This window comes from Acomys minous (genome assembly GCF_964271855.1).
Source record: "Acomys minous genome assembly, chromosome: 15".
Lineage (NCBI taxonomy): Eukaryota > Metazoa > Chordata > Mammalia > Rodentia > Muridae > Acomys > Acomys minous.
Genome location: NC_140497.1, coordinates 10,046,906 through 10,067,300, shown reverse-complemented (window position 1 = coordinate 10,067,300; position 20,395 = coordinate 10,046,906). Strand labels below are relative to the sequence as shown.

Here is a 20,395-nt window from a genome sequence, read left to right as displayed (position 1 = left end):
CCTCTGCCTCCCTACTTGCTGATGGTAAACACATGAGCCTGTGCACTTCATGATGGGGAGGCTAAGCATCTTCCTCCTCCACAGCTGCTTCTGCAGTATGTCCATGTGGCTTTGAAAAGAGAGTCGGGATGTTCTCATATGCACTAGTGGCTCCAGAGACAGAGAGATAGCAGCCTGGGTAAGAGCCGTCTGCCTGTGGGGGTTTGTTCAGCCCTGAGAGTCCATTAGCCAGAGTCACAGCTGATGCTGATGCACAGAGTAGCTCACACTCAGGATCTGTGGGTAAACTTGTAGCCATAGAATGGGAACAGCACATGCTGTTATCCTTAGCATCTTTAGTTGGAAATGTTTGTATATTTAAGGCAGCATCTCACTCCGAGTCTTCGGTGGCCTCAGACTCAGGGAGCTCCAATTGCCTCTACTTTTTTAATGCTTCAACTAAAGGTGTGAATCGCCATACTCGGAAGTACATAATTCTTTTTAATGATAAGCCACAATCGTTATTACAGCATTTATGCAGAGTCATCGTTAGCCTTGTGATTCCGTGGTTTGGTTTTTCTAGAAAAATAAAATGAAGGCGATTTCCCGTATTGTTTGCACTAAATGACTGCGTTAAACAAAACAAAGCATAGTTTGCACCCAGAAGCACAGAGAACGGCAGTATGTCTCCCTCACAGTCAGAGAAACACCAGGTCGACCTTCACTCAGCATTTCTGACCGGCCTTTTAGTTACTGTGTCTATCACTTTCTAACTTAGCTTAGGCTTGCGGTTTCTTGCTGAGGTAATAAACCTTGTCACCTTTCTTTTGTGTGTGCACTATGAATGTAGGGATGCGCGCACTAACAGTTATCCTCCTAGTAGTCGTCCCTCAGCTCTCTCATGGTGGCACCTGAGACTTGAAGAGACAGTTTTCAATGTTTATATCCTTGGGAGTTGATTGCTCCTATGTCCCTCCTCTATAGTCCTTTGGAGCCCAATGCCTGCTGGGAGCTCGATGCTGTCTGTTTCTCGTTTCAGCTTATGAGTTACAGAACTGCCCGGATCCACCTGCATTCCAGAATGGGTTCATGATCAACTCGGATTACAGCGTGGGCCAGTCGATCTCCTTCGAGTGCTATCCAGGGTACATCTTGCTCGGCCACCCTGTGCTCACTTGCCAGCATGGCACTGACAGGAACTGGAACTACCCGTTCCCACGGTGTGATGGTAAGGTACCATCTCTCTCGGGGACAACTGCGCTTCTCATGGGGACTACTGTGCAACAAGGACTGTGCAGTTCTTCATTAGTTCAGTCAGCAGATTTGTATTAAGGATCTCCTACAATATACTCTACTACATATTTCAGAAAGATATCATATTATGGGAAGTTTAAGGAATGAACAGTCTTTGAGGATAAGGAAACTGTTAAGACAACAAAGTGTTAAGTACAAACACTTAAAACTCAACCTCAGACACAGGAGCCTGTCAATCATCACAGGCCCCCCCAAAAAGAAAATGGGAGGTAATAAGGCTCTTTAACCTTTGCAGTGGTTATAGGGGACAGCGATGATAAAGGATGTAATCCTGCAAAGTATTTTTTATTATTATTATTAGCTGTTTGTTTTGTTGCTGTGACAAATTTCTTGACAAAGGCAACTTTAAGAAGGAAGAGCTTATTCTGACTACAGTTTTGGCATCCTTCATGTTGAGAAAGCCTATGTGGCAGGAATGTGGAGGCAGCTGGTCACACATTCATGTTGAGAAAGCCATGGTGGCAGGAACGTAGAGGCAGCTGGTCATGAGGCATCCCGTCAGGAAGCACAGAGGGAGACCTCCTGGCATTCCATCAGCTTTCTCCCTTTTCACTCTGTCCAGGGTCCCAGCCCATGGGATGGCACTGCCAGCAGTGGGAGAAGATGTAGGAAAACCCTCACAGCTGTGCCCAGGGGGCTGTTTCCATGTTGAGGTTAAGTCCCTTCTAGTTGACAGTGGAGATTACCCATCACACTGTCGTTTATGCGATTTTTATAGTAATCTCATTTTGCATTTCTGTTGCAGCAGCTAGTTCATGTTCACAGGGGACCTTGCAGGGCTCACAGCATTTGCTGCTCAGAGACAGAGCACTCTAGGAGGAATGAACAGCATTAGCAGAAGCACACAGTAAGAATTCTTGCAAAAAGATGAAGCCTAACTGTGGGTTGTTTGGCCCCTGGCTGTTCTAAGGACCCAGGGTTGGCTGCCTGTTCTCAATAGACCAACTAAAGAAACAAGAAATTGTGGAAAGTTTCTATTCACTGTGGTCATATTGGGATGAGAAATAAAGGAATAGTGACCTGCAACCACCAAGTCTATCCTTGAGGTCCCTGACGTGACCTCCTTAGTGAGGCTTAGTTTTAGACAGAAGAGTTACAAATCATTAGCTACGGTCCTGATCACCAATGACCATCCTTGTCTGTGCTCCAGCCCCTGGTGCAAGGGGATCTCACAAGTTATCAGAACTCTGAGGCTGTGGCTGGCACCAGGTCCTGGATTTTTCCATCTCCCCAGTGTGAGATGCCTGGGGAAATGTCAATTTCTTGCCCCTACATTATTTCAGTAGCCTGAGATCCACAGGGAGGGCACAGTTCTGTCTTCAGAGTACCTCCACCAGCCAGGCAGGATGGTTCCATGGTGACTCTGGTTGCTAGGAACTCCTGGCATCTGGCTACTGAGCATCTGTAGAGTGTGGTGGATCTAGACTCACAGCCTGCTCTGCCTCTGAGAAGAAATTACACTGTCTTGTTTCACCGTGGAGTCCTGACTTTTAGGATGACTTAGGCGTGTCTGCAATGCCAAGGTAAAACAAACTGTTGAGGCATAGCATCTGAGAGGAGGGGTCTGTGACAGAGAACTCACTGTCTAGCCTGGAGCCTGCATTATACAAGCAGCACCTTTGAGTGAATGGTAATGAAACTCTCCAACTCTGTGGCCCTTTGAAATGCTAAGCACCTCTATCTCACAGGAAGGAAAGGTACCTAGCTGTGAATTTTTACTGAAGCAGGAAAAATGAAAAATATAAGTATGTGGTGTGCTTTTTAAAACCCATCTCATCTATATATTTGATTCTGATAATCAAATATATTCCTAGCTCTGTTTTAAAATTCAAATACTTATTTATTTACAAAAGACATAATGGTTTTGAATGGGTCTAGGTTTTTTGTTTCTTATTGAGATATTTTATATAATATTTACACCTACTTTTCCTTTGAGAACTCTTGTTTAGGGATAAGGGTGCTGTTCAGGGCAACGGGTGCAACAGACTTTGAACATAAGAAGACCATGTATTCAGCCCCATCTTGCCCCAAGTAAACTAAAGAAGGAACCGTGACCACGCCCTCTCAGGTTGACAGCTGTCAGTTGCTGTGAAATGATCAATCTTTGCTGATTTCCAATTTTAACTTTAATCCTTTAAATTCACATATTAGGATTTAATTTCTTGATATACATTAATATTAACAGGAAATTAAATACTTTATTTTTAAGCTTGATTTTCTAATATAAAGAAAACTGTGAGTATCATCAAGACCCTGTATTGTTTGGTGTAGCTTACATGTGATCCTATCTTTTTTGGCCTTCTCTTTATATTTTACAGTATTTTATCTTTGTGCATATATATATATATATATATATATATATATATACACACATATAAATGTGTATCTGGGTGTAATGTAAATGTGCACATGTGTAGTATGTGCAAATGTGTGGAGGTTAGAGGTCAGCATTGGTTGTCTTCCTCTCAACTTTATTTTTTCAGTTGACAAGGTCTCTCACTGAGCCAATAACTCACTGTTAAGCTACACTGGCTGGCTAGTCAGCGAGCTCTCAGGGTCAGAGATGCTACCACACAGGGCTATTCCGAAGGGTGCTGGGGAATCTAAGTCCCTCTGTGCAGGCCATGACTGGGAAAAGATGTTGGAATTATCCAAGGAAGTTGTGTGGCTCTCCAGAGTCAATGCGAGATAGCATATTGACTGCCTACTTTGGGAAACCCATCCAGTTCCAGTGCCACACCTCTCTGATGTAGCTACATGCATAGTGGTGACTGACAGATGGCCCCCTGGGCAGCTCCCAGCGTTACTGCCCTAAGCCCTCTGGCTTGTCCGTCTGGACCAGGCTGGCTCTGTGCTACTCATTCAGTAGAGGCTCTGGCATGCTGCTGAGCTGCCTCTCTGGCCAAACCCCTCACTGAGCAAGGATGTGCTGCACAGCCTCACCTTCTGGCTAAGATTGAGCGCAACATTACATGTCAATTCTTAGCAATTATGTCAAGAATATTAAAATATATTGAAACATGCCAGGCATGCAAAAATCATATCATACCTTCACAACTGAATTCAATGCAAGGGACTCTATAGAGTCATCTGAGAAGGTTCAATATAGGTTAAGCATTCTCTCCATTTTGGATTAAATTTTCAATCATTAGCAAACAGCTTTAACACAAAAGTCACTGTGCCTGTGAAAATGCTAAAGCTAAAGCTAGAGTTCTTGTTTTCTAAGGATTGCAGACTACTGTGATGTCACTCACTCTCTCTGCAAGGCTAGACGGTTTCCCTGCACAGAGAACACAGCAGCCTGTGACCCTCGCCCAACATTCCTTTTGCAATTCATCAAGTCTGTCCCCTTCAGCCAGACACACTTCTGTGCAGGGCAGGAGCACTCCCCTAGGTTGGGGCAGTAAGTGGCTGGTTAAGACAGGGTGGTGTGAAGCCATTTGTAGATCCCAAGTCTCAGCTGGCTCTATCTCTCACCCATTGGTGCTCAGAAGGAGGCTCTGAGGGATGTTTGCTCTTCTATGTTTCAAATCCAGGCAGGTCCAACTCTAAAGCCCACTTAATCATTCCACTGTCAAATTTCTAGAAAGCTCTACGTGACCTGTTCTCTTCTCTGGCAATGTATGGTTGAGCCATTTCAGTCTCTTTGGCCATTTATTGAAACCAGCATGTGACTTGATGTCTGCTGTTATCATCATCACCACCCGCTTCTCTCCCTTCCTTCCTCCCTCTCTCCCTCCCTCATCTCTCTCTCATGTTGTGTTGTATTTTTGCTTAATCTAAATTCTAAGATTTTTGTGACAAAATTCTGACATTCATGGAAGATTCTTGGTGGTGACCACTACTCCTGGCTTTGGAGTGACTTCCAAGTTGGCTTGTGGCTGTCACTGCCCAGTCTTCACTTGAATGAAGTATGGTAATTGGTTTGGGTCAACTTAACACAAACCTAGGCATATCTGGAAAGAAGGATTCTTAACTGAGAAAATGCCCCCATTCGACTGGTCTGTAGGCAAGTCTATGTGGACACTATCTTGATTAGTGGTTGATGTGCCAGGACTGAGTCCACTGTGGGTGGTGTTCTTCCTCAACTGGTGTCCTGAATGCTCTATAAAAAGCAATTTGAGATAGCCTAGGGGAGCAGTCCAATAGGCAGCATTCTTCCATACACTTGCGCTTCAGCTCCCGCCTGTGGGTTTCTCCCTTGAGTTATTGCCTTGGTTTTCCCTCATGATAGGCTGTAAGACATAAGCTGAAATAAACTCTTTCCTTCCCCAAGTGGCCATTAGTCATGGCCTTTATCAGGGCAGTAGAAAGCAAACACATGCACATCAGGCTGAAGTTAATATGTGATCATCTCACTTTTCCAGAAGTAAAATAGTTGCCATGGCAACAATAAACGTCAATTTAAAGTAGAGTCAAAATAGACCAATTGCTGTGTCTGCATATAACCAAATACTGGTAGATTTGGCAGCATTTTTTGTGAGGTATTCTTAATAAAGTTTATCTTGCTTCTTCAGGTACAGATCTGCAAAGAGTTGATAATGTCTTTGTTTTGAGGCGAATAGGCTTAACTGCCACTCTTTGAGGGGCTTAAATAGGCTTTAGCAAAGTGGCAGAAAACAAAACCACTCAGCCCCCTACTTGTGTCTGATTTCCACATAAGCCATCGCACTGGACAGCCCAATGGATTATCAGCTCAGCCACAGGCGATGACTGACAGCATTTCTCTAATTGTATGGGAATGACTGGGGGGATTTTAAAGAATATATTCAGTGCGACTGAGATAACTTCTAAGTCTTGAAGTTTCCATACTTTAGGGGAATAAGTTGGACAAAGAAGTAACTGGCATACTTCACAGTTATTTCTTGCAGGGGGAAATTTTGACTTTAGACACCAGAGACATTACCTACTTCTGAAAATCAACCATCTTAGCTTATTTTCAGTGTCTCCCTTTTCAGCTCCCTGTGGATATAATGTGACATCACAGAATGGTACCATTTATTCTCCTGGATTTCCTGATGAGTACCCAATTCTGAAGGACTGCCTGTGGCTGGTCACTGTCCCTCCTGGCCATGGCGTGTACATCAACTTCACCTTGTTGCAGACGGAGGCTGTAAATGACTACATTGCTGTCTGGTATGACTCCTCCCAGGAAATAGCAGTCCCTGCTCGTGGTGGCTTAGCACTTGCACTTTGTTAGGTTATGTGTTTACAAATGATCGGTCTGGGCATATCTTGAAAAATGAATTCACTAACAAAATCGAGCCATACGGAGGGAATTTCCAGCCATATATATAGTTTGCTATTAGACAGATATAACCAGATTGTTGCAGTGTATAGGAACAGTCATGATTATTTTATTTCACATTTTGCTTTCAATAAATTATTGATAATTTAAAAAATATGATCTTACTCTCTAATACAGGCTAGGCTTGAACTTATGGATGTCTCCTTGCCTCAGCCTTCTGCGTGCTGGAGTTGCGTGTGGCACCACACCTGGCTTATTCCACAGTTTTAAGGAGGTGTGTGTGTGTGTGTGTGTGTGTGTGTGTGTGTGTGTGTGTGTGTGTGCGTGCGCACGCGTGTGTATGTGTGTGTGTGTAAGGATATTATAAGGGCAATGCATATATATATATATATATATATATATACACATAAACAGACTTATGAATATATTTACAGAAGAGCTGTTATGTGCTTTCCTTTTAATGCATGCATGAAAGCAACAGTCAGGAAGTGTTTACTCAGGGCGTTCCCCACCCTGGATGGCACAGGCCTGGCTTCCCACGAGCCTTGCAGAGGAATCTGGGTCAGGATATGGTGAATATGAATCTACTAGGTGGAACCTATGGAAATGACATGCTCCACCTTAGAGATCTCAGGTGCAATTTAAAGGGGGAGATGAAATAAGTATTCTTTCTCATGCTATGATTGGAGAGCCAAAAGATACCCCTAGGGTACCAGGAGCATAGCACTGTTGAATTAATAGGTGAACTGTATGTGTGCATTTGTGATGTAAGTATCTGTAGGTGCATGTATCTGCATGTGTGGCATATCTATATGTTTGAATGCATGTTTGTGCACATCTGTGTTGTATTCCATGTTTATGTGTCTGTTTGTAAATGGATACTTTTGTATACATGTATCTATACATAACTGCTTGTGTCTTTTTATGTTTGCCATATGTGTGTTGTGTGTATCTATATGTGAATGTATGAGTGTTTTGTGTTTGTATCTATATTGTGTCTGTGTGTGAATGTATGCTTCTGCCTATTGAGTGTCTATGTGTGTCTGCCTGTGTGATGTGTGTGTGTGTGTGTGTGTGTGTGTGTGTGTGTGTGTGCACGCGTGCATGGAGGGTGCATCATGTGCCTGAATTCTTACTGCAGCTCAAGGAGCAACGGAAAGTAGCCTGGGCCAGAGGAACAGATACTACAGGGCCTTAACATTTTATCTAAATTATGAGGGGTGTGTGTGTGGGAAACACATGCAGAATTTAAACACAGAGTCACTGCGGATGATGCATCTTCAGTCCCAGGGGAAGCTACTTTCCCTGCAGCAAACAACAGGACCACCAAGCAGTAGATCCATGTAGATCCTACTGCGTGGAATCCAGTCACAGCAATTCACGTACGTTTACTTCCCACAATCAGAATGCAAATAAAGGAGAGAGATGGTACATGATGGTGAACCCCTGGATGCCAGATATCCTATTACCAAAGTCAGTGCCAGAGGAATATCATATTTTAATTTTAGTATTTTGATTTGGCTGTAAAACTTTTCATAAATGTCATTCATGAGAAAGTGGGTACCGTGTTTACTTTAACATGTAGCTGTTGGTTGCTGACAGTGCAGAAGTGTCTCTGAGGAGGCCAGGATGCACTGGTCTTTCTAGATCAGCCTTGCATTCTTTCTGCGCATTGGCTGTATTGGGGAGCTAACTGCACAAGCTCAGCTGTACCACTGAACTTCTTCCTCTGATGAACTCCATTTCTTTCCCAGGGATGGTCCTGACCAGAACTCACCTCAGCTCGGGGTCTTCAGTGGAAACACCGCCCTGGAGACAGCGTACAGCTCCACTAACCAGGTCCTGCTCAAATTCCACAGCGATTTCTCCAATGGAGGCTTCTTTGTCCTCAATTTTCATGGTCAGTTTACTTTTACTTCCGTGACTGGGCCGTCGAATCCCAGGAAAGCTCTCCACCATGCCAACACACTTTATCTCCAGCTGTCTGAGACCCTGTTGGATTGTCCGATGTGGACACCAGAGTGTCCTGGAAACCTTTCGTAGGGGCCAATATCTCTGTTGTCAGTTCATTTCATCAGGTCATGTTGGCAGCTACCTGGGGTTTGTTCCTGCATAAATACAAATGAGAACCTTATTGTAGAGACCACTGTGATGCACTTGACTTATGTGCAGGTTTGCATGTCCCTGACTCTAAGGAAATGTCATAGAAACCATCATATGTCGACCCATGGGGCAACACCAGCCTCATGATGTCCTTGAGGACAGTAGGGCAAGGTCGCCAGCCCCTTGTCTCCTATGATCCCAAAATGCTCCTCATGACAAGAGACAGATAAGCTTATCTAACCTAGCCATGCTATGATGGGGCCATTTCAGTGGTGATTTCTAAAAGAGGGGAAGTGGCTGCCGTACAATTAGATGCCTTTATCCCCTGGACTTCAGGTACTGTTAGGCATTTAACAGTCAAAGTCAGACTTTGGGGAGAGTAATTTACACATGCACATAGCCTTGTTACTTGATCATTCAGAAAAGATGACCACAGCTGTTACCATCTTTCATGAATCTACTGTAGCATTTCAGCTGAAGAGGTGCCCACCCCCGCCGGCAGTGCCGCAGGCTGACCTGCTTACCGAAGACGAAGACTTTGAAATAGGTAACCCTTCGCTGCTCTCCTTGTCTCCACAGCATGAGAACTGCCTTTTCATAGATTCGTCCAATGCAGACTTTAGGCAAGCTGGTAACCATAAGGGAAAACTGTCCCAAAACATTGTAGGGCTTTCTACTGAGGCTACAGAGCAAATTGCCTACTTTTGTGGTTTGTTTTGTTCTTGACATTTCAAGACTTTTGCTCTGAGGCATCAATACTATTATTCTTTACCTTAGAATGTGTCTAACTGCAAATGATGACCATCAAAAGAGAAGCCACTGTAGAATGTACTTAATAAAAATACTTGGAAATATTAACACTGCTTTGTTTCTTATTCATGAGTCATCTGGTCCTGTTAGGAAAGCAACCACAGCATATGTCAGCAGAGTAATTATTAGAACCCAGGATTTCTCAGACTTTATTACAAAATCATATTCCCATGGTTGCACTGTATTGTGAAATGCTGGCCCAATCGCACGGTCCAGTTTCTGCTCTGCTGAAGATCGCTAGGCTAATTGGAGCAGGGTGTTTCCCCGGACAGGGTCATGAGCAAGCCATGTGGGGTTTGCTGAAGCCGTTTCCTAATTCCACTCCACGGCCTCCCTCAGATCCCAGGCATCAATGTTACTTCTGTTTATTAGGCAAGGCATTTTAAAAGTGGGACAAACAGCTGTATGGATCAAGGAAGTGGACAGCTGACATGGTCTCTTTTCAGTAATATTAAATACTATAAACTAAGACCTGAAAACTGGGCTTTTTAGGGACATATATAAAGTGAGCATGGACACTCAAGTGGTTTTCTCATTGACATAGTTCATTAAGCAGTTACAAATGATTGACACAGTCACATTCATCACATGTTCTGGAAATATCAATCCCCCATGTTTGGTTGATTCTTTCAGGGGACTTCGTAAAGTACCAGTGCCACCCTGGGTACACGCTGTCAGGGAGCGACACGCTGACCTGCAAGCTCAGCTCACAGCTACAGTTCCAAGGCTCTCCACCCACCTGTGAAGGTATGTCGGACCCTGGAGCTCTGGTTGCTCTGACAGTCTCGGGGATGGGCTTGGATTTGACCCAGGTCTGTGCTGAGTTGGTTCCGCAATGTAAGCAAGCTGCCAACAGAGGTATTGGAAGGCATTGGATCTTTAGCCCTCCCGTAAAAATAAGTCTAAGTCACAGTCTTCCCAACAAATCATCATGGATACGTTCAAATGCATCAAAACTGAAATATTCAATAACAGCCAATATCCATCACTGATATTGCAATCCTTCTCCACATCTTTCCAATTTGCCTCATGTTTTGGGCCCTTGGCAAGTAAACTGAGCACCCCAAGGTTTCCCTGCCAACACTTCACCTGGATTTGCATATCTGGCAGTTAACACTTTGGACATAAAATGTATAAACAATGAAATATATCTACTTTTGGTTTTGTATATGCTTCCAACATAAACTGACCATATACCAGACTTAGTTCTAGGCTACAAACGTTGGTCAAGGGACTAGAATACAATTAGATCACTCAAGAAACGTAATTTAGTATGGACCACTTTCCAGCACAGTGGGAAGAAAACAGCCTTTAGATGGTCCAAGTAGGTCAGACACACCATCTCGGCTCACTGCTAGTGTTTTCAACTCACTTTACACAACCACAGTTCTGACGGGGAACATCTGAGACGTCTTGAGCAGGAGATGCCATCTCCGTCATCTTAGAAAATGGGATGCAGTTAGGAATGAATGACCACAGAATGTGCTTGATGGCTTAGATCGCTCAGAAGATTTAACATCAGAATTGTTGGCACCGGGAGCTACTGCTCTGCTGGGTGGCCACCCTGGCCTGCTCCAGGCTGAGTGAGCTTCAGATGGATGAAACCATGACTCCATGACTCGTCATTGTCTTCGAAGGGCTCAGGTGCCAAGCTGTGGCCTGGAGTTAGGAAACCTGAGTCATTTTCTTGGGTAAACTGATCTCGGGATTTTTTTCTCAAGATGAGAGAATGCATACAGTCGCGTACTCACAGGCAAACCTTCACATTTTAAAGGTACATTTTCATCTCAAATGAAGTTTCTCAGGCTGGAGAGTTTAAAAGAAGCCTAGAAAAGGCACGCGAATTGTTTAGTATTGCACTCACAGAACAGGAGCCACCTGTCATTACATTGCCCTGTCTGGATTAACTCGGTTTCCATTGAAATGAAGTCTAACTCGTGTCCATCCACACAACTGTGGGCCCATGAGCTTAGTTCCCTGTGCACAACACCTGCTTGGAAATGCAGACTTCCACGGGCTCAACTGTGGCTCTGCCTGGAGGTTAGAAGCCTGTGACTTCCCTACCCTGTAACTATTACTCTTAACAGCCTTGGGCTCCTTTTCCTTCGGAAACAAATTCATTAAAAGGAGATGAGCTAAAGAAATCTTAGTTGTGTTTCTCTGAGCAACTCATTAGTTTGAAAGAGCTCAGATGCCTGTCTTGTGCTTGACCCTAATCACCTACGCACTTAATTATAATCCTTGTCTATTTTCTAATTATTTTGTAGGGTTCAAGTGGGGAGGAATCCCTCAATAAACTCTTAATGGAGAATGGTGTTCACTTTTAATTTTACTTCCTTGGGTGTCATACACACTTGTACCAGCTCTCTGACAGCTGCCACGTGTTTGGGGTAGGAGCAGTGGGGAGGCCTTCAGACCGTGCTCTGGAAGGTCACAGTGAGCACTGAGAACGTACCACCCTGTTAGATGCAGATTCAGAGAAATCTGAGCAAGAGATGACAACAGAGTAGTAGTACTTCCCGTGTTCAGGAAAATGAAACAAAACAAATCTGTTTTAAAGGAGACAAAACAATGAGCAACGCACCAGAATTAGGAAAAGGTGCATGGCACCCAAGAAGGTCAAGCAGACCTCCCCTTGGGTACGTTAGGGAAGAGATGCTAAGAGAGCTGGCTCTCACAGAGCCTGGCTTCTGAGACGTGTTGAAGGACAGGTGGTTTCATCCTAGGAGTTCACAGTTGTCTTCAGACATAAACTGAAAATAGACTTGGGCCAGTGAGATAGCACGATGTGCAAGGGTACTTGTCACCAAGCCTGATTACCTGAGTTTGATTCCCAGGGCCCGCATGGTGGAAAGAAAGAACCAACCCCCTGTCCTTGTCCTCTGACCTCAACATAAATGGTGCGGCACATACATTTTTCAACCAACTTCCCTCCCTCCCATTTTCTTAGGGTCTTCCTAGTTTTCACACTTATCTCATCCTACAGGTGGTACTATGGATTGATTAATTATTGGCTTTGGAACAGTGTCTCACTGTGGAGCACTGGTTGCCTGGAACTCACTGTTTGGATCAGGCCAGCCATGACTGCACTAAGATCTTCCTGTCTCAGCCTGCAAGTGCTGGGATTAAAAGTGGGCACTCCCATGCCTGGCAAGACTTAATCTTTTCTATTTGTTGTTTTTGTTTTGTTTTCTTGAGAGTGTCCCTAGGTCACCCTGGCTGTCCTGGAGCTCCTATGTAGACCAGGCTGGCAGAACTCACAGAGATCTGTCTGTCTCTGTCTCCCGAGTGCCGGCACGAAAGGTGTGCACCTCCACATCCAGCTAAGGAGTTCATCTTAATGACTAGACATCCTAGTTCAAGTCCCTAGCCTTAAGTTATTTTTGCTCATGGCCTGTAAGACATGCTACACAATACATGTCACGTTTTTTAAGCCTTATGGCTGATTTTTCTTTTAAAAAATAAATAGTAATTGAATTTGCCTTGCACCTGGCAAGAGGAGCTAGCTCTGGTTGCAGGCAAGCTCCTTTATGAGGTCTCTCTGAAGGCTGTCCCTATAGCAGAAGTTTTTTCAACTGTCTCTTGAGGTGCATGGGGCTTAAATGTGTCATTGCTGCTGAAGAACTGAGAACTTTTAGCTCCGGGAGAGAGCTGAAGGCTTCATACTAGCTGCATCGGTCCTGGCAACAGTTTATAGCAGCTTCCAGGAAAGAGTAGGTTCCCAGAAAACAGCAGGGCAGACAGGAGGAGGCAAAGACATTTGGGCTCATTGGAAAATGCGTTCAAATATATTTTAAAATTAATATTTGTGCCCAAAAATCATCGCGTTAAGCATTAAGGAAACTTGATAAAACGACTTTGCTCGCATTTTCATTTCCCCTCCTCTACTAAGCAAGAGAGAAGGCATAACAATGACCCCACGCAGGGATACTTCTGACAGCTGCTCTGTGCCCCAGACCTGGAGGTGAGCATGACTTTCCAGGTGGCATTCAGCAACTCATTGCAAAGTTTCCTAGTTCCAGACGATCTGAAGTTCAGAGTCATTGAAAACACTAGCTACAGTGGTAGGGTGTACAAGGTGGAAGCCTGGCCTAAGAATCCCCAGTGAAACAGAGAGAGCAGACGCTGCTTGGTAGCACCTGCCTGCTGAGCCATGGAAGGTATACAGCCAGGACGTTTCCAGTTTCTGAACACCTTTCCCCATATGGCACATTCTCCTTAAGAAAGATGTTTACATCTGCCTCATCTCACCTAACCCTGAGTGGGAGGCCTGTTACCATCATCTATTTGTAGAAGAGACAGGAAAAGTGCTGACTCCCACTGCAACACGGAAGCAGGTCTGTGGGATTCCTGGGACTGTGTTCTCAAGCACACACAGGTGTGCAGACACAAAACCCAACCTATGCGATGTGCTCCTTTGAATAATCTCAGCACGTCCAACCTGCAATGGGCAAAGTAAATTTTGCAAAGCGATGTCACTGAATGAATGGGTTTACATCTATCTTAGTGAGCACAAGACAGGTTGTAAAACAGAAGATTAAACAGTGGGGTAATGTACTGCCTACAGGAAGGGAGGAAGAAAGCTGGGCAAGTATGTCCAAAGTGAAGCTCTCCCCAAAAGAAGGAATAATGGGAGGCTCATCTTACTTAAATTCCCATAGAAAAGCATATGAGGTGAGAGTACATCCCTCTTCATGCCTAGCACAGGGGTATATCAGGGAGCATGCTCACTCTGAGGTCATAGTTCAAGAAGAAAGGTGGAAGACAGATAACTGGGCATACTTAGCTCAAAGTCACAGAGTACGTTCAAAGGCTCAGCAAGAAGACAGCTCTGCTGAGAACACTGGGCTCTATGTTATACTGGACAGAGTGTTCTCTAAGTTGCTTAGAGGAGTAAATCAGAGTGCTCAGTGACCCGAGGTGGCTTTTTCAATTTTCTCCAGCCTTAGTTAAAACAAAATATAGAACTTGGATGATATGTCAGTGCAAGAGTTTATTTATTTTATTTTATTTTACTTTATTTTCTTATGTGAAAAAAAGAACAGAATCAAAAGCAATTGATGGAAGAAAATTTATTTTGACCTACATTTCCAAAGGTGTAAGTGTCCATCACCGTGAGGAGGCAGGGCAGCAAGAAGGAGAACCCCAAGTCTTTTATGGAGCATGTAAAACAACAAAAGAAACTGGAAGTAGCGTGGACTATATACTCGCAAAGAATGCCACCAGTGACCTACCTCCTCCACTAAGCTGTATCCCCTAAACCTCCCCAAACAACATCACCACTGCGGACTAAGTGTTCAGTGCCTCAACCCATGGGAACATTGCTCATTGAAACCACTAAGCCTGGAAGGCACCGGCTGCATTTGGTGGCTAACAGTGTCACTACCATCACTGCAGAAGATAGACACTGCAGTGTCACCAAGTTTTGTCTGTGACTTCCGTTTGGAATTATTTTCAGTGAGGCTGCTGTAATTAGTTTATACTGTGACTACATAAGGGCTCTGGCCTAAAGTACATTTTAAAGGGTTCTGTGATAGATTTAATTGCTTATGTTTTTGTCAAAAAGCCTGCTGAGCTTTAAGGTATATTTCAGTTAGACTATCTAAATGCTTGGGCAACCATCAAAGACAACATTTAGGAATGACACATCTTACAAGCTTTTCCCACCTGTTTGAGAAGTGGTTTCATTTCGAAATGTATGAGTAAATAACACACAGTTGGCTCATTAAAATGGGAAAACTCGCCAAATGAGATGGATGACTTTGACAAAGCCCTTGGGGAAAGCTAGTTACTGATCCGCTTAAACTCTGTGAATAGTGTGGGTGTGCCAGTTTTTATATGCTATGGCTGATCAGTATCCCTTAGCTATATTAGCAAAAGCATTTGTGAACTGTAATATAATTTAGCATTGAGAGATAACATTAAGGAATTCTTTTTGGTGAATGTACATTTAAATTTTCTTTTTAATTAGCCTGGAAGTAACTGGATCAAAATAGGTTGAGGAGAAAGTATCACCAAACTTGCAATAACTTGGTGTTTCAAAAAAGAATATTTACTTTAGAAATCACGAGTCCTGTTGAAGATTGTAGCAAACATTCCAGAGTGGGTTTGGACAAGGTTTCTCTGGCTCATTTCATACCTAAATGGTCACATCAAACACTTAGATTTTATTTATCTAAGTATAGTAAGAGTCAGAGTAGAAATAAGATTTTTTTTCTTTTATAGAGAGCCACGTTTTATTATATTGTATCAAGGTGGGATATCTGTCTTACTTTTGCACTGGGGTGGCTTGGGATGGTGTGATGAAACTCAGGGAGCCTCATCAGATTGTTCCAGAGATTCAGCAGCCAGTGTTGTATAAACCCAGTAGAAGGCACACACTGCTCCTTATATCTGTGCCACTCTCAGAGTTGTCCATGTCCTGCGTTAAATGTAGTCAGAGCTCAATGGACTGCCTTCTCCTCTCAAGGGACCCTGTGTAGCAAGACAGAACCCACCTCATCAGTGCTGGATTCCTGGTGTTAATGCAGACTTCTACTGCCTCTTTTCTCCTTAGCACAATGTCCAGCAAATGAAGTGCGAACAGACTCCTCTGGGGTGATCCTCAGCCCGGGGTACCCAGGCAACTACTTTAACTCCCAGACATGTGCTTGGACTATCAAAGTGGAGCCAAATTTTAACATCACTCTCTTTGTGGACACCTTTCAAAGTGAAAAGCAATTTGATGCACTAGAAGTATTTGATGGTAAGCCTCTTCAGTGTGTGTGTGTGTGTGTGTGTGTGTGTGTGTGTGTGTGTGTGTGTGTGTGTGTGTGCGCGCACGTGAGCATTGTGAAGGTCATTAACAAAAACACCATCTTAATGTCTCACTATCAATCTGCGTCAGGCTTGTTAAACTGCATCTTCCCACAACAACAACAGCACAAATGAATCACCACAGGGCTTATGCTTTCTCAGATATTAGGCGACCTTCAAACAGTACTATTGCGTTGTTCACATTACAGATTTTCTGCAGGGTGTGTGTGTGTGTGTGTGTGTGTGTGTGTGTGTGTGTGTGTGTGTGTAACACAGATTAGTGGGATACCACAGGACACTTTTAGCATTCCAAATGTCTACTTCACTAGAAATACATGAAATGAGGGCTTCACACAGACATCAAAGTGGTAAATGTCGCTAGTGTCTTTACGGAGTTGTTTTATATAGTTAAATTGAGTGCCTTTGATGCCAAAAGATGTTGCTTTCCACATGCGTTTTGGTTTTCTACAGCTCTAATGAGCACCCTAATACAGCAGCACAGGTGGCTGGACTGTCAGCTGAGCTGGAACCAAGGCCAGTGTTTTTCTTTGTATAGAAGCTTCACCATTTCTGAGCAGAGTTTGGCCAAACACAATATGTGTGGCCAAAATCACAGGGTTTTCTTGTGTTCCCATGGATTTCTCATCAGGGTTAGGTAAGCCACAGTCTATTCAGTGATTTAAAAATTCTCTAATTGATTTTGTGTTTCTGTGAGTCACACTAACTTGATGGAGTATGAGAAGTAAATCACCTGTGTAGATCAAACCCCAGGAGTCAAGTTCTGCAGATTGCTGTATTGGAAATAAAACTTTAAGTGATATATATGTGTATGTGTGTGTGTGTGTGTGTGTGTGTGTGTGTGTGTGTGTGTGTATGTATGTATGTATGTATATCTTCCAATACATTGATCTGTAGATATAAAGGAAAAGAGTGCTTCACAGGCTGTTGTCTCTCCAAGTGTGTGCACAAGCACAGGTGTATATTCCTATTTGTATCATAGGTAAGTACTGGTGTACAAGTGATCTTTGCAAGCTTATATGTTTCCTCTGATTCATTTGAATTTGAATATAGAAGGCAGTATTTTTATGCTTCTGACTTTTAGAAGCAAAATCCTTGCCAAAAGTTTTTTCCCTAATTGCTCACAGTCTGGTATTGTCTAAATATGGCCAGAACACGACTCAAAGTGTGACCATGACCAAAATCAAAAGCTAGAGAGAAGATCAGAGCAGACAGCGCTAGTTTCTGCCAAGTTAACAGTGGCTCATGGCTCGCTTCACTCTGCTTTTCAAATGTTTTTCTATAAAGTGAAAGATCAGAGTTTTGTATGGAAACTTCTGCAAGTAATGGCGTTTTCTCTGCACTAAACACTGTTCCCATCTTTATTTTGGCAGCACAGGTGCTATTTTATATTTCATGAGCTGAGCAGAAGTAGGCTGAACAAACTGGCTGTGAGCACCATTTACTCAGAATTTCTCTGTGTGAATTTTATTATTCAAGTGTGGATTTTCCTCACTTTCTTAGTTTTCATAGGACTCAGCGAAGAATAGTGTGTGAGTCCCAGCTGCGGCTGGCTGCTGAGACCACAGCATGACTGTTGTGGCCGATGTACCTGCACCTCTCCTTTCTTGGTTTTTTGTTTTTGTTTTGTTTGATATGTGTTTTGTAGAGGCATGCTTCCCAAGACAGGCCTGAGCACTATGATTTAGATAGAGAAAAGATGAAGAACAATCAGGAATCTGATGGGAGAGTAGAAACGCTTGAAAATTCACTCCTGCATCCTGTCAGTAAATTTGACATTCCAAGTATGACAAACTCAGGATAATTAATTTCCCAGCGGTGTTTTCCTTCAGTGAGTATATGGTCCTGTTTTACAGCCATGAGCCAATAGCATACAGCTTGTACTCTACCATCTGCCACACGGAGTGGGGTCACTCCTCTGTGGGGAGTAGGCAGGACACGTCACATAGAGTCCTTGGGGATCATATTTCATAACAAGAGGAATCCTTTCTAGGGACCCTCCATGTCTGTTCTTAGTTTGTTATTTTATCTTGTGTAATCTTGCGACTGCTGTTTCCAAGTCCCCCACTTGTATACACAACAGAGAATATTTTCTCAGACTTGGAGAATGAGAGTGCAATGTTTAGCTGTGGTGAATCTGGTGTCTCTGAGCCTCTCCTAAGCATGTAGATGTGGCCTGTGGTCATCACATGGTTTTTCTCTGTGTATCTGTGTTGCAGTCACCACTTTCTATAGCACACCATTCAGACTGGAGTCAACGCCCACCCATATAAACTCTTTTCAGTTTAGCTCTCTCTATATAGAACATATATCCAGGGGAGTCACTTTCTAAGTTATTGAAAACAGGAATTTAATGCGTGTTTGTGCAGATTCCAGCAAAGCTTTGCACTGTTTTACCTGGGGTGAGTCCCCAAAAGTGATTTGGGAGTAAGACAAAGTGAAGCTGTGATTTATCAGTATTTTCCATGAATGGAGATTCCATGTGTGACTCGAGGGGAGGAGGCCCCCTTTGCCCTGATACGTTTAGATTATGTATAGCCACAGGAGGTTTACTCTCCCATGCTCTTACGCATTTTCCATGAGAGAACTTGTGAAATGCAGAAAAGAAAGGCAGTAATGTTTTTAGGACAAGGAGATGTCGCTGGCTCCACTAATAGAAAGAGAGCTGAGTACAATGCCTGTTTCTACAAAGTGATTTCTCTCCCAAGCAAAATGACGATGCAGCCAAAAGTTGTTACACTGGGCACTTAACAGCTCTACTGTCTAACAATTTTGACAACCTTCACATATACAGAATAAAGATTACATGCCAATAATAACTTTTAGATTATGGTCACGTTTTTTGGATCTTTGCTTCTTTATGGGGGCACAGAGAGCTGTTGGGAATGTCCGCTGATGCCCAGTTCTTTCCTAGCTCCAATGTGGACAGTTATAGCCCTAAAGCAAGACATTGTTATGAATGTTTCCACAATTCATTCTTTATCTCTCTCTACTCATCCATCCATCCACTCACTATCTATCAGTCCATCTACTCCCCCATGAGCCCATCCATCGTCTCTCTGCACATGAGGTTCTGGTACTGCACACAGTTGAACTTTGTGACTCACTATGATACTAATCTACAGATGGGCACTCTTAGACACCCATATGCTACTCTTGGATTTAATCCATGTGAATATACATATATTATCTTATTAATTTTGTGTCCTATAAATTTAATTTCTCCTCATGATACTTGCAACACTTGGCTTTGGTTTGGAAAGTTTTGGTCCTAAATTTATCATGAGAAATAATATTGGGGAATATATTTGCTGTATAACTAACTTCTGTACCTATCTGCTAGAGCTGATGGAATTAAAACTTCAAATTTACTATATATCACCAGGTTGCTCCTCAAAATGGCTGGCTTAACTTGTATACCTCTGACATTTCGAGTAAGCTTCTGGTTTTCTATACCTGCAGTATATTATAAATTGTGATAATATAATTATTTCCACACTTTCAAGTGCCGCTGTTTAACTTATGTATTTGATTTATTTCCATAGTGTGTCCTTAGTAAGTTATGTACTTGTTTCCCTCCCCTTCATCCTGATTGTTTTACTATCATGGAATATATTTGTTGTTATTTTAATTTGAATTTTTTGTTCTCAAGCTGTACTATGGAGCAACAGTAATAAAAATGACATAGTACTGGCATAGAAGTAGGCTAGTTGATCAATGGAATGAAATCAAATCAAAGACCCAGAAATAATCCCATATACCTATGGAGACTTAATTTTTGACAGAGAAGCCAAATCCATACAATGGAAAAAAGATAGAATCTTCAACAAATGGTGCTGGTTGTTTTCTTTTGAAATAAATGACTATATATTGTACATGTGGACACATGTTTAATCAGCAGCTAGAAAATAATCTGCATTTTGTAGGTGCTCACATCTGAATGTCTTCTTTTTCTGTTTTTCTTAGGTTCTTCTGGACAAAGTCCTCTGTTAGTGGTCTTAAGTGGGAACCACACTGAGCAATCCAATTTTACCAGCAGAAGTAACCATCTATACCTCCGCTGGTCTACAGACCACGCGACCAGCAAGAAAGGCTTCAGGATTCGCTATGCAGGTGAACAGAAGGGTT

The 20,395-nt window shown here is 43.0% G+C and overlaps 1 protein-coding gene across 2 annotated transcripts in view; it reads left to right on the top strand.

Moving 5' to 3' along the window:
• The window catches only part of CSMD1 (CUB and Sushi multiple domains 1), a 1,521,983-nt gene that overhangs the window by 1,421,488 nt on the left and 80,100 nt on the right, over positions 1 to 20,395 (top strand). For both annotated transcript variants that reach the window (XM_084758080.1, XM_084758079.1), the window contains exons 42-48: positions 1,019 to 1,207; positions 6,252 to 6,429; positions 8,296 to 8,441; positions 9,111 to 9,191; positions 10,088 to 10,201; positions 16,011 to 16,199; positions 20,234 to 20,380. In XM_084758080.1, coding sequence (XP_084614206.1) covers positions 1,019 to 1,207; positions 6,252 to 6,429; positions 8,296 to 8,441; positions 9,111 to 9,191; positions 10,088 to 10,201; positions 16,011 to 16,199; positions 20,234 to 20,380 — 1,044 coding nt within the window. The remainder of the gene's footprint in view (positions 1 to 1,018; positions 1,208 to 6,251; positions 6,430 to 8,295; positions 8,442 to 9,110; positions 9,192 to 10,087; positions 10,202 to 16,010; positions 16,200 to 20,233; positions 20,381 to 20,395) is intronic.